At 41.0% G+C, this 14,524-nt stretch overlaps 2 protein-coding genes across 2 annotated transcripts; both read left to right on the top strand.

Moving 5' to 3' along the window:
* Nucleotides 1–3,665: 3,665 nt before the first annotated feature.
* Nucleotides 3,666–6,470, top strand: nkx2.3 (NK2 homeobox 3). Its single transcript, XM_034203819.1, has 2 exons — nucleotides 3,666–4,307; nucleotides 5,528–6,470. Exons 1-2 carry the CDS (start codon nucleotides 3,914–3,916, stop codon nucleotides 6,163–6,165), a joined length of 1,032 nt encoding a protein of 343 aa, XP_034059710.1. The 5' UTR covers nucleotides 3,666–3,913; the 3' UTR covers nucleotides 6,166–6,470.
* A 3,305-nt stretch (nucleotides 6,471–9,775) lies between these two features.
* nkx3.3 (NK3 homeobox 3) lies at nucleotides 9,776–11,770 on the top strand. Its single transcript, XM_034203846.1, has 2 exons — nucleotides 9,776–10,141; nucleotides 10,764–11,770. The coding sequence occupies exons 1-2, from the start codon at nucleotides 9,868–9,870 to the stop codon at nucleotides 11,288–11,290; spliced, it is 801 nt and encodes a 266-aa protein (XP_034059737.1). The 5' UTR covers nucleotides 9,776–9,867; the 3' UTR covers nucleotides 11,291–11,770.
* The last annotated feature ends 2,754 nt before the right edge of the window (nucleotides 11,771–14,524 follow it).

Consider the following 14,524-nt stretch of genomic DNA (forward strand, 5'->3'; position numbering starts at 1 on the left):
GGGGTTTGAGTTTTGCTAAAACAAACTGTCCCTTTGATGAAGATACCAGCATGTTTGCTGGAGAGCCAGAGCATTTTATTTCAAGAATGTTTACCGCTTGAGGCCGGGATGCATGCATGCTTCTTCAAACTACAGCAACATTGTTTTTCCCAAGAGAGCCATTACTGCCGGAGTTACTTAGAGCAAAGATGAACTTGATTCAACCTTTTGATATGTGATACTTTTCCCAATGCCAAATAGGACAGAAGCTAAGGAACATTCCAGGTCCACACATCCTATTCAGTTAAAGCCTGCAGGGTCTTTATCTACATGGCCTGTGTGGCTGCAGAGAGGATAAGCATATTTAGATTGCATGTTTCCTCCAAAACTACATTCCCAACACCGTAGATCACAGACATTACAGCGCTTACATCCCCCTGTTAGTGCTCATATATACAAACACACACCTGCTGGGGCAAGGCCGTCTGGGAGAGAATTACAGCGGGCTAATTTATGAGACCCAAGGGAAGGCAAAGGGCAGGGGACCCAGACTGGCCTGACCTCACTTCCTCATTTCATGGTCTTCAAGTTAGACCTTTCGATACACAGAACAGGGCATTGGTCCTCAAACACATCACCCTCTCACCGTCTTTCAAACAAACTAATTAGTATATTTTCCCCTGACCTGGTTAACACAATGAGCCCTGAGGGACTGGTGCAACCTGCAAGTTAGTTAGCACCTTAGGCCTGCCGTTGTGGAATAGTTAACATTTTCCAAGGTGAGTGGGTTTTGCTTAAAACTCTGGCCCCAGGCTCGCCTCTGGCCTCCTCACTTCCTCCAGGGAGAAGGCCCTGTCATCCGTCACTCGGACCGAGGCAGGGGCACAATAGCAGTCTGGATCCTGGCTACTGACACCATCACATGGGCTGCTGATAAGACTCACCTTCCGGGACCGGAGAGCTTAACCATTACTGACACACAACAGTTTGTTTTGCCTTGGTGCTACGCCATTCTTACGGATGACCATGAAATAAAAAGGAAAGTCCATCATTAACATTATGCATTTAATTGTGCTTTCTTCTATATTTTCAAGGTCCTTTATGGTCTTGTGTCTTCCATTTTGCCACGCTGTTTCCTAATACAGAATGCTGGGGAGCTGCTTCACTAAACAGCATGGAAAACAAATGATAAACACACTTGAGCTAATCCATTTCTCCTAATGTAACGATCTAGCTTTTGTGAGACAAATGGATAGTCATACTTCAGTTCCTCATCACACATCCAGGCTGTTAGAGTAGTACCACCTGTAAACAACTAGCTCCTTTGTAGAAAGATGTTAAGTGCTCCTCTACAGAGCTCTGTCAAGTCATAATAACACACATTTTCTTTCAGTACACACACGCGTGTGAGCACAGACGCTGGAGGTGTTGAAGCTTTCTTTACGTATTTACCACTGCGGTAAAACCATCAGATATCGAACGCCTTTCGGCTTTACAGAAACAGAGGCTACAGGGGGAAGATAATTGAAGTCATTACCAAGTCATCAAACTTTCCTTCAGTGTTCAGGGATCTGTTTTGAACGTTCAACCCTACATTTCCAAGTGAATCAGTGTTGTTGGCCTGCAACCAGTGATATACACCTGCCACTCTGCCAATGGAGGGAAGGGAGGACAGGAAGTTTCACCCCTGCATGGCAAGCCATCAACTTCAAAGAATTCTCCAGAACTTGAATTGTGAGTGAATTTAAATTGCTGCAAATGTAAAAAAAAAATCGTTTGTATAGCTTATTTTTGTTTTTGTGTCTATTAAATATGTTAGGACCCCTGTGGTGTATCCATGCTGACCTGCATGCTGCAGGCTTGACCTAACCCGGTTTATCACGATGATTCTGAGATGAAGATGATATATGGGGTCTTGCATTCATCATGCAGAGCATCTCCTTGACACTCTCTGGGAGTCTGGGTTTTGTTACAGGCAGGAAACAGACTCTTCCGCTCCGTAAACACGCTCTGCCACTTCTGCCACGTCGGTGGCACGCGAAAACCACTGATGGTCAGTTAAGGTCTCGCGAGTTTGAGCACGCGCACGCGTTAAAAAGGTAATTGTGCCATTGGAGCCCACGTCTCTGACAGGTGACGCTCTAAATTCACATGGTTCAGTGGACTGTAAGAAATCGTTTCTCTTAATAGCATGATATCGTTAGACACTGTAGGCCTACGCGTTAATCCTACCAGTTATTTATCTGATAATTAAGGCATTGGTTCCTGTATTTGGTCTGTTGTCTCTTTTAATTATTGCACCCAATACATGTTAATATTTGGGATTGGGAAACACAATGAGCGCATTTTAGGGTATTTTACGTGCAAATATATTCCTCTTAAATCCTCATAGCCTAACTTGCACCAAAAAAAATAACTTTTGATATTGGGAAAAATTGTCATTAGCCTACGTGTTCTTATAAATCTCAGGAAATACTATAATGTAGCCTATGGCTGTTTCACGGTTTCCCAAGCGCACACTCAATTATAATCCAAAGTAATGTTATTGTTTCCCGAGAGCACATTGGAATAGATAGCCTTGTGTACACTGACGCCTATTTTCTCCACAGACCTAATGCTTCTCCACTTAAACGGAGCATTTTAAAAAGACATAGATCCCCAGAAGAGGAGAAGACGCTGCCCTAATCTAAACAGCGCCGTGTTGATGGTGAGCGGATGAGATTATGTCGGCATGCCGTCCTTTTCTTTCCACACGGTTTAGGAGCAATGGGCCTTCAGACCCTGGCGCCTGCACTTGGCCACAGATAGGCAACCAGAGGTGTCCCCTTACAGCATGTTTGCCCTTTGGCACACAGGTAGCCCTACATCCAAGAAAAGATTCACATAAATGTTTCTATTTATAATTTATTTAATAGGAAAAAACATTTCGAATACTGTATTGTGAGAATAATTGTATTGGTGTCCAACGCTATCTAAAGAACATCTTATTCTAACATGATATAAATAAGGTGGTATTATTTGTATTATCATTATTGAAATACATTATAAACTGAAAAATAAAATGTTGCAGAGAGTAGTCTTTAAAATTGACTAACATTAATTTAACTAATATATTACGCATGGGCTTCTTTCCAAAATGCTGAACATATTGTCAAGGAAAAGCATCACCGTGGCCAATTTTTGGTGGAAAATAATCCAACTTTCCCAGAATAAGTAGACCTAAATAAATCACTACATTTATATACTTCATATCTCTTCGGGTTGCCAATTTTATCGCATTTCCCACAGTTACGGCAGAGTATCTTATCCATGGTTTGCCCAGACAGGAAACGAAGATATGCCTAATCTAAAAAGCACTGTAGTGATGATGGGAAGAACTGTGAGGACGTTGGTCCATTCAGCAGAGGCGAGGAGATAATACATGCTATTCGAGTCAGCGGATAAACTATTGGGTGGATAAACAGTGGATTTCCCCATATAAATGTTTTCATTGCACACCATGAAAGGCTTTTTTAATGCCTTATTGGTGTTAGTGTTTTCTGCTGGGAAAACAGAAAGTATGTAAAAGAGAGAGAGGGGGAGAGAGAGAGAGAACCGTCATCCCTCCCCCGCTTCAGCACGTCACTGAAAGGGAGAGGACAGCATCTTGGCTGACCCAGCTCTTTCTCTATAACCTAATTCAGCCAACCAAACAGGATCGACCTCTCTTTCTCACCCAGCCCTGCAGACATAGACACACAGCCAAAAGAGAGGGATGTCACAGCTGAAAGAAAACCAGCCCTCCTCCATCTGCATGAAAAACAAGCAGTGCGCGACGATTCTTCAAATTTACCACGGGGTATTTACAGTTTATACGCACCGTCCGGAGACAAATTAGTCCAATTTTGGGCCTGTTGACTATTTGTTACCCGTCATCTCTCTGTTGGTGGTAATAATGCTCCCCAGCCCACTCATAACTTCTTCTACCACGCCTTTCTCCGTGAAGGACATTTTGAAGTTAGAGTTGCAGCAACAATCTCAGCAGCACCAACTCCAGTATTTCTCCTGCTTCGGTCTCTCCGGGGCTCTGTCACAGCAGGGAGCTTTCCCAAATAAACCTTTCCGCTCTCATTCACCCCCCTCCTGCATGTTGGCCGGGAGGGACAGTCCGAGTCCCATCAGCTCCGGACTCTCGGAGAGCGAGGAGAGGATGTCGTACCTTAACACGCTGCCTGCTTCACAGGACCGGCTGCCGGAGTCCGGGCTGCCGGGGGAGATGTTCGACAGCCCGGCGCAGAAACACTCCGCAGAGCTCCGGCTGGAGACCGAGCTGGAGGACCAAGATAGCAGTGAGTTATAATTCTTATAATAGTAATATGTTCATCTAAAAGTTTGAGGATGGTGGTGATGACATATGTTGTTGGTAGCATGGAGGAGGCAACATAAATGACAGAGGAGTTTCATGTCTTGCTAAACAAAACCTGCATCTCACAAATTAACTTTGATATAGCCTATGCCGGAGAAAATATGACTGCGAACTCACAAGGTATCATTTCTTGAAGCATGAATAAATGAAACCATCGCAAAATGCTTATCGAGGGAAGATAATAACTCTGCTTTGGGATAAATTAGCCTACTAAAAATATGTAATCATATTTAAATTAAATAGTAGGCTAATATATATGCCTATGATTTATTCTTTGTGTTTCATTCATCTCTAAAGCAAGAGCCCCACCTTGCACGATGGACGCCCATTGTTCCATTAGTCGTTGTGTATAAAGCTTACAAGCATTTAAGATTGTTTCAATTAAATACAACTGTAATATTCAGCAATAGATTTGTGATATTGGACAAGTAGTGGCCCACAAGAAACAGAAAAAATGCACGGAAAGAAATGTACAAGAAAGAGAGTTTTTTTAAATTATGTTAGGCTGATAAAGATGTTTTAAAAATAAATAAGAAGCGGCTAAGATAGCGTTAAACATTTCAAAATATAACACATTACCCTTCAGTCCCCCAAAGCGAATGGCAGATTGGATGGGGGTTGTTTAATTCTGAAGTGATTTGTATTTTTCAAAACAATTCTAATAAATACAGTCATAAGCAATAATTTGCTGCGAATGATGCCTATGTGTAATACATAATCACAGAAATCGGTATAAATGTTAGAATAAAAATATATTTAAATTTGTTAGCGCAGTAATTGTTCCTGGATACATTACATTCATTGAGTCCTCTTTTATGCAGGTCTTGATTGATTTGATCGATTACAAATATCGGTAAAGCTATTTCCAATCAATTCATCGTTTTATTATTTTTAATATTTTGTAATTCATATTTAAAATCTTGTTGTGGTAAAATAATGAAAAAATATCACTACATTTAAAAAAAATCCAAAATATGTATATGCTGTTGAAATAACTGTCATATTTTAAGAAAATAATATTTAGACATTCATGAATTCATGTGGATGTCAATATGAGTTGAGCTAGCAGTGTTTGATGCATATTTCTCTACTACAGTTTAGTTGTAAATGTTATGTTCATTGAAACATTTATTCTCCACGCAGAGAGCTGCGGGGCGTTGCGGGGCGAGTGTGAGGATCCAGACTCGGAGAAGCCGGCCACCAAGCAGCAGAGGACCAGGAGGAAACCCCGCGTGCTCTTCTCCCAGACTCAGGTGTTTGAGCTTGAGCGGCGCTTCAAGCAGCAGCGTTACCTGTCCGCCCCGGAGAGAGAGCACCTGGCCAGCTCTCTGAAACTCACCTCCACCCAGGTCAAGATCTGGTTCCAGAACCGGAGGTACAAATGCAAGAGGCAAAGGCAGGACAAGAGTCTGGAGATGGCAGGTCATCACCATCACCACCACCACCCACCGCCGCCCAGGAGGGTAGCTGTGCCGGTGCTGGTCCGGGACGGGAGGCCGTGTCTGACTGGATCACAGAACTATAACGCTTCTTACACAGTGGGAGCTCCAAACCCATACAGCTACAATGGCTATCCTGCATACAACTACAACAACTCGCTGTATAACACTTACTCTTGTACTTATTCGAGTTTGCCTGCTCTGCCACCCAGCAACACCTCTGCTAATGCTTTTATGAACATGAATTTGGGAATTATTGGTGCACAGACGCAAAGCCAGGCGCCCCAAGGACCAGGAGTCCCAGCCTGCCAGGGAGCTCTGCAGGGCATACGGGCATGGTGATCAGGGCCGAAATCATATCTTTGCGTGGGGCCTCCAGTTGGCCAGGACGGCCCTGATGGTGATGGTAGCGCAGTCTTTACGCACGATCACAGCGGGGAGAGACTTCTCTGAGATGAATAAATGGACTAAATGGCTACACCAGATCGACAAATGCAACGAAAGCACAACTTAAATCTCTGTAACAACAACACAAGTAAAGGCCAGCTGTAATTCAAGGCAGGCCTGTGAGGAAACCCTAACTCGTTGACTGATTCAAACCAAAACAGTATGCGCATTGTTCTTAGAAACGTATTAATAAAAAAGTATTAAACCTGCTGTTGGATATTTGATTGTCGGATGTATGTTGCAGAAGAAAAGCAGATTTCGTCTCAAATTGTTGTATGTATTATGCGATACATAATACATATATAAATTATAAAATTATAATAAATACATACAAATGTATGTATTATGCATATGGTATATAGTCCATAGTAATTAATAAAAATAGGACTAAAATAATAATACAATCGCATCATTGCAAGACAATGCATTCTTAAATTATTGTGATTTTTGCCTTATTAAAAGTTAGATCTATTTTCGGCCAAAATACTTTGTATTACTCTAAAATTGGCTAAATTAAATGAACAATGTGACCTGATGCTTAAAGTCTGGTTACACTCAAGCTGCAATGACGAACATTATCGCCAATAATGACATTGTGTGTGCGTGCGTGCGTGTGTGTGTGTGTGTGTGTGTGTGTGTGTGTGTGTGTGTGTGTGTGTGTGTGTGTGTGTGTGTGTGTGTGTGTGTGTGTGTGTGTGTGTGTGTGTGTGTGTGTGTGTGTGTGTGTGTGTGTGTGTGTGTGTGATATACAATATATATTATGTAGGCCAATGTGAAAATGCGTTTACGATCTTGTAAGAGCATTTACTTGCATCTCAATCTTAAAGTAACGTCCAGTTCATCTTATTCTATATTTACGTGAGGTTTCTTATCGTCTCCAATCGTTTCTCAAGCGAAGCAAACTCTTTTTGACTGTGAGAAAGTTGGGTAGACTTTAGTTTGAGACAAGAACCAGAAACAGAGAGAATTTAGAGGCGAGCTAATGTCCGGTCAGGATTCAGAGATGGACATTAACCAGACAGCCATCGGGACCCACACAGCGAATAAACTCGGAGCTTGGATGATAAATAGTGTTGGGAATTGTTCTCTTCGGTGATGTATGATACTGACAGAGACAAACATACAACATATATGTATAATATCGGCCAGGCCTATATTTACAACAATAATTGTTGTGATTATTATAATAATATTAATCATAATAATAATAATAGGAAATGGTTTCAATGATATAGCAGTCATTGTTATGATATATTATAACATAATCCTTTAATAATTACCCACATTTTCACTAACTGCACTCGAGGACACTCAGTGTTAATTGGAGATGAGTTAAGTAAACACCTTCACCTCCGAATACGCAGACACTATTAATGGAGATGAATGGCAACGTAAACAGTGTTTGTCTCCTCTGATAGCCTGACTGGCCACTTCCCCTGGCTACTGCTTTGCCGGTAGGACATACCTGGTGTCAGCTCTAAGTGCTGCACAGTCACTAGTGTAAATAGAGCTGGCGACAGGACGGCGAAGCCTGAGGACGCGGCCTGGCCATGGCTGCTCTGACAGGCGCTGCGATCACTATCTTTCCCCTCCAAAGATAGCAGCGACCATCGCTGCGTAAGGCGTGGAGTTTCCCAAAACAAAGTCTCCAATGGCAACCACTTGAGGAGCTCACAAAGGAAGAAGAGCCCAAATATAGATATATAAAGTATATATATATAAAGTGCGTGGAGAAGCAAAGGCTCCTAGGTGTCAACCTGGTCACCAAGATGGCATCAGATGTGGAAAACCTTGTTCAGGACTATAGCGAATGCATTTCAAATGTTACCTTTATTCATCAATGTCAGAGTAAGGCTTCTGGTCAAATTGAATATGAAATTGGAAAGGTTTAAGTATAGAGGGTGCATGCACAGTGTACAAATACACCTGTGTTCACTGTAAAATGATTGGCTTGACTTGAGTGTGAAAGCAACTTGATGCAGACTCACCAGACTCAAATATTATTTCATATTCGAGCGAAACATAAATGATATAATTTTCTCAAATGATCGAAAGCAAAACACATGTTCAGTAATTGCTATTGGTCTAAAGAGATGTATTCAATGCTTATTTCGAGTTTCCAGGTTGTGCGCGTCAAGGAACAAAACACAAAGGCAAAGTAAAGTGAAGTCGAAAATACGAGTATGGACACAGTTTTTAAAGAGGCATGTTGCCTACAAACCTGAGTAAGTGATCGGGTACATATAATCAATTGCAACAGCGTGTATTGCAGAAATAATGTTACTATTGGCCTAAATTCCCCCAAGCTATTCCAATATGCTTTTCCCAGAGTCAAATTATTGGTGTGGATATCATCTCGTAGTGTGAACACATGTTCATTGTGCCTCCATGTTTCCCATTCCGGACGTGTAGTGACATTCTGGAGCTGATTTGTACTCAAACAGAGAGATTGTTTCCGTTTAGTTACTGGACAAAAACAAAACAACACGAAGGAGGCAGATCCGTCCATCTGTCATTGTGTCTCTGTCATGAAGGACGGGTCTGTCGACTGTGCAAGAGTGCGAGTGTGTGTAAGCAAAAAAGAGAGAAAGGGGAGGGGTGTATTGGTGGAGTTGCCATCTTCTGTTTTTAAGCGCCTCTTTAACTTTGAGCACTTTGGGCACCATGCATCATGACCACACGGTGGCGCTACTCATCCGTTTGAGTAACATGACTAAAAGTCCTCTCTTCAGACAATATCTATAAGGTCTCTTTCAGTTATTTAGTCAAATACAAAATAATAAGTTAAGGGATTTGCTTTCATATATTATAGTTTTGATGGCGTTACAGCTCTCAGACTAAATAATTTAAAACTTAAAAACAGTATAAATACAAATGAAAAAAAATATCATATCATTATTATCAAGAAAAATGAAAAAAATGCTGAGATTCTCAGTAACGATTATTGCATTTTGTTGAGATTAAAACATGGATTGAACCTTATTTAGCTATTTTATTTAGAAAGAGGGTCACATTGAAGTTTTACGGAATATAATCATTCGTATAAATTCGGCATGCTGTGGAATTGTATAAGGGTTTATAACCACTTGCATATGAAAACCTGCGTTTTACGCACGCTCAATGAACTTTACGCATCAGATGTTCTTACTACAGTGTTCATATAATTGATATTTGTAATACTAATCACAACTTCCACTTGTAACTAAAGAGCTATTAATCTTTTTTTAAATAATTAATTTGGTTCTTTTAAAAATTCCACCTCAACAAAGAGTAATACCTCGTCTGTGAAATGATTGTCCGTGGTCCGAGCGCGTGGAGCTGGGCGGTTCGGAGGAGGGACCAGCAGAGTCTGTCCTATCAAAGGTTAACTGCTGCTGTTGCTGCTGCTGCCCAGAATATAGTAAAGATCTGACAGCTCCTGGTGTAGTCTGTTCATTAGCAGTCCGGACTGAGCTCACCACAATTAAATTAGAGCAATTACTGAGAGCTGTGAAACATCGATCAGTGAGGACTTTTGTTTTGGAGAGGCTGATCTCTCGATGTCTCCAAGTAAATCTCATGCGATCCTGAAGAAATATCCCTGCTCTCATTAAAATCATGACATTGAGTTTTTCGTCCTTCTCCATAAAAGACATACTCACCGGACGTGATGCCCAGGAGAAGCCCGATAGGAGTGCAGATGAGATCTGCGCACTAAAGCGCAACATCTGCACAGGGCATGGCACGAGGGTCCCCGGTCTATCTAAAGACGCGGATGAGAACCCCCTCCATCCGGGGAGACTCCCCGCTGATCTAAGGCTGTCTGTGGGAAACCTCCGATCTGTTACTCTCAAAGAAGAAGCCACAGGAGAGGAGACTGAACTCAGAGAAGGTGAGCCGTTTTATTCTCCCCGTTAGTAAGCAATTATGGCTCTGGTGTCTGGTTTTACATTCAAACTAAAATGACAACTTGTTGATAATTTCGCTTGTTACTTGTAAATTAATGTAAATTACACTTGCCCTCATTTGCATATTGAAGTTAAAATTATTGCACATTTAAAAAGAAAAAAGATAAGAAAACCTTGCCTTGAATAGTGATTAATTTGTTTCACCTCAATGGCCCATTTGTCTAATATTTAAGAAATAAAATATGGGTTTGATTCACAGCAGATGTGTCTTTATGAGGAAATGTTTGCATTTATCAAATTTTCGATAAAACAAAAAATGTGAATAAGGGACAGTTATATACTGTGTGTTACGAATATTCAATGTTATAGATATACATGTACGTTAAAATGTGTGTTTGAGAAGGGTATTGTTGCTGTGGGACAGTGCTATAAAATGCAACCAAGAGGTTATTATCCATTCCATTATATACCTGATTTGTTGTGTGAAAGGGATGAGGAAGAGGAAAGCTTGAAGGGACCTCTCAGCCAGCAGCTTTAGTGGCTTTAGGCTTTTGACCAGCATCTTGACAGAGAAACACACACCTATTGTCATCTCCGTTGTCATAGGCGCTACCGATCAGCAGCAACACTGTGTGGATCCGGATAAACGTCTGAAAGAAGAGGAGGAGGCGGAGGAGGGAGGCCACCTCAGCGGGGAGACGGTGAGATGTTCGGCCGATGAGCAGCAGTGCATGCCGGGTGCGAAGAAGCGCTCCCGGGCGGCCTTCTCTCACGCACAGGTCTACGAGCTTGAGCGTCGGTTCAACACGCAGCGATATCTCTCCGGTCCAGATCGGTCCGGCCTGGCAGACGCTCTGAAGCTGACAGAGACCCAGGTGAAGATCTGGTTCCAGAACCGGAGATATAAAACCAAACGGCGCCAGATGGCAGCCGAGCTGGTGGCGTGCAGCTCACCGAAGAAAGTAGCAGTACAATTGCTGGTGAGGGACAATCAAAAGTACTATCAGGCCAATGGACTACAAATCCCAGTGACTGTGCCTCTGTACCAGCAGGCCTATCGGTACCAGCCCTGCCTGCACTACTACTGCCAGCCCTGGAGCCTGGGCAGCAGGTCCTGTGGGGGGATGTTCTGAGCTGTTGCTGAGGACACATTACCTGGACAAGTTAGGGTCTCTGCACTCAACGTGTTGGCAGCTTTCTGTATGGATCAGGCTATTGTCGGACTGACTGGGATTGTACATATTAATTTTTTTCTGCGTTATTTTTTCTAGAAGCCAATTTAGCATTTTGGCCTGTTTTTCAGGGTTTCTAAAATGCCAATGTCTTACAGCATGACTATTTCAAGCTATTCAGTGATTCAAGGCAATTGAAATGATAATGATAATAAATCATCATTATTATTGTAAAATATATAAGTGTTAGCCTTCAGTAATATAGTGTGGGCATGACAAAGCTCTGTCAATTGATACAATTATAACTGTGTGACAAAATGTTTTATATGAAAGGAAGAGTTGAGTGTGGTTATTATTTTGTAATGATTTACAGCAAAAATAATTATGTAAAAGCTAACACTGCTGATCTGTTCTTTAAAAAAACGAAACACGTTTTTGTTTCCATCTATTTGGTTTATTAATATTATTCAATCTATTTAAAGACACAATTTCTGTTGAAACATGGGTGGGTTGTGTTTGTTTTTGTGTCATGGGGAAGGGCTGGACATAGAGAGAAGGAGAAAAGCAATGAGTTGTATAAAACCTTTTTGACCGGTTTTTTCTATTTCAAGGACAAATTCCAAATTAAGTATTATCAATGTTAGGGAGGGAGTTGCAACACTGAAATGTAAGATGTAGCCTAATACTCCTCCACACTCCTGAATATTTCACTTGGAGTGAAAAAAAAAAAAAATTATATTTAATACAAATACATCTTTCAAGTTCATCATAAGCATTCATTCTTAAACATTTGGCAAATAACACCAATAAGGCAGATTATAAGACAGTGGGCCCCATATGAGCAACATGGATTTCTCAGAGTTTATGTGCAAATGAAGTTTCACAGCTGCACAAAAGTCCAATTTATCTGATGGGATAAACACTCACTCGCTCCATTATTGAGATGAATGACTAAAGCTATTTGACTATGTAAAAAAGAAAAAGTAGATGTGAAATAACTCAAGAAGATTTAAAGAGAGGTTACGTTTGAAATAATTTGCAAATTATCTACAAAATATATCCGTGTAAATATATATTTAATCAGCCTGCCCCTCCTCATCCAAAGCAATGGCTCCTGCCTGGCCCATATAGGATCTATATGTTCTTCCTCTCCTTAACGACAGCCAGTTACAGTCTCAGAGACCAGACAGAGCAGAAAGGAATCCTGAATTTATACAAACCCAACAAGAGAAAGTATCCTTAAAAACATGGCAGAGACTCTGACACTTTTAGAAGGTATCTATTTTATTTATGGGATATCTTTGTTGATCATAAAACTCAACACCTTCAAGAACACATTCTTTACATTAGGTTTATGGACCTTTGGGAGAGTGTCAGTATTATAAATATAATGTACCGTAAAAAGTTCCATGCAAAGAAATTCTGCCAACAGCCTATTTCATTTAAAGATGTTAACAATATACAAAACGGCCACATTTAAATAACTTATAAAGATGATTTTTAGTTTTTTTTTTTTTTAAAGAAAGGTGTCTTTTAAGTTAAGTCTTTTAGGTGTGTTAAGAGTCCTAGTCTCAACTGTACACTGCATGAGTCAGAGAGGGTCATTAGACCGTGGAGACGTTGCACCATCCAGCCACAAGACAGCTCACATTAATCACGTTTTCCCGAAAAGATTGCACGCATCTTAACGACATGGACACAATGGCCGCACTTGATAGGAAAATAAAAAGTGAATTTCTTAACCTGAACGATGTACTACAGAGATTGAGTGGTATCGTGTCTATATAAGCTAAGCAAATATTACAAAATGTAAACATTAAAGACATCAAAATTATTCAAATAGGTACTTAAACTTCCCTTTTCCCACCACCAGCTGCTTTGGCAGAGAGGGTCACCTTTGCCACACGATGGCACCAGCCCAAACCTCATTTATCTCTTATATCAAAACACCACTTCAAACTCTCCTAAGTGGTTGATACAACACGTTTTTGAGAGGGAGGACTCACACACATAACACTCCTTTAGACTGTCTGACTGGATATCACCAGGGCATCACTAAGTCTAATTATTTGTACACACACACACACACACACACACACGCACACACACACACACACACACACACACACACACACACACACACACACACACAAACACACACATACACACGCACGCGCTCACACACGCACGCACACACACAGGATTATTGGCTGTTCAAGACAAAGATGACTAAGATGCAACGGAAAAGGTCATGGTGTTGCATTGTGTATGCGATTGTCCATGAGCTCTGATTAGTCACATTGTGCTGTTGAATAGCTGCTCTAGTCACTGCGTTCTTCCATGACTAGATAAGATTTTTCTTTCTTTTCTTGCACCCATTGATGTCATAGATTTCCGTAGACAAGTAACTGACAACTGAGTGACACAACAAAGAGATCATTTTGAGTCTTTACTTTGAAGATAATTGAGGTATATGTTTTCATGTGCTTAAGCCTTTATTTGTAGCAGTAATGATACAATTATTCCCAATTGAATTGATTAAATCTGGGAGTATGGCAACAGACAATAACACATCAAAACTCAAGCCATGTCATCCATTTGTTTTACATTAGATTAAAGGTTAAACTAAATGTGCGTACATAGCAGAAGTGTATGCATGTACAGATGTACATGTGTTTATGCCTTTGAGTGTACAGTATAGTAATCACTAGGGAAGAGCTGTTTACAAAGGAAAGTTTAAAAAAGTAATAATTATAACGTTTCCCTTTCTCTTCTCATACATATGATTACCCTTTGGATTAGTTTAAAATCTGTATAATTGTCTGCCTGCTGGAGTTTCTTGCCCTGTCAGACGTCTTTGCTACATTCCCTCATCTCAGCAGTTGTGTGCTGTTGCAGGCAGTAGTCCACTGAGCCTATAAGCATTACTGCATGTGTAAATATGTAATGCTCAGGTATGTAAACACTTTGAGCTGTGCTTTATTTAGTGTGCCTCCGTATGAGTAGGCCCATAAAGCAGAGAGGGAATAAAAGGAGCCAGACAGCAGAGCAGGAGAACATGTCCATCTGCCTCTTTGAACAATCACTAGCACCAGCGTCCACTGAACAAAGCGTGACATTTAAATACAACTTGTGAATGGAAACGGGTACATTTGCTGTTGTCTTTTTGCTGCAGATTTCTCAGCTGGGAGGAAT

This window comes from Gymnodraco acuticeps, unplaced genomic scaffold (assembly GCF_902827175.1).
Source record: "Gymnodraco acuticeps unplaced genomic scaffold, fGymAcu1.1, whole genome shotgun sequence".
NCBI classification, from domain to species: Eukaryota; Metazoa; Chordata; class Actinopteri; order Perciformes; family Bathydraconidae; genus Gymnodraco; species Gymnodraco acuticeps.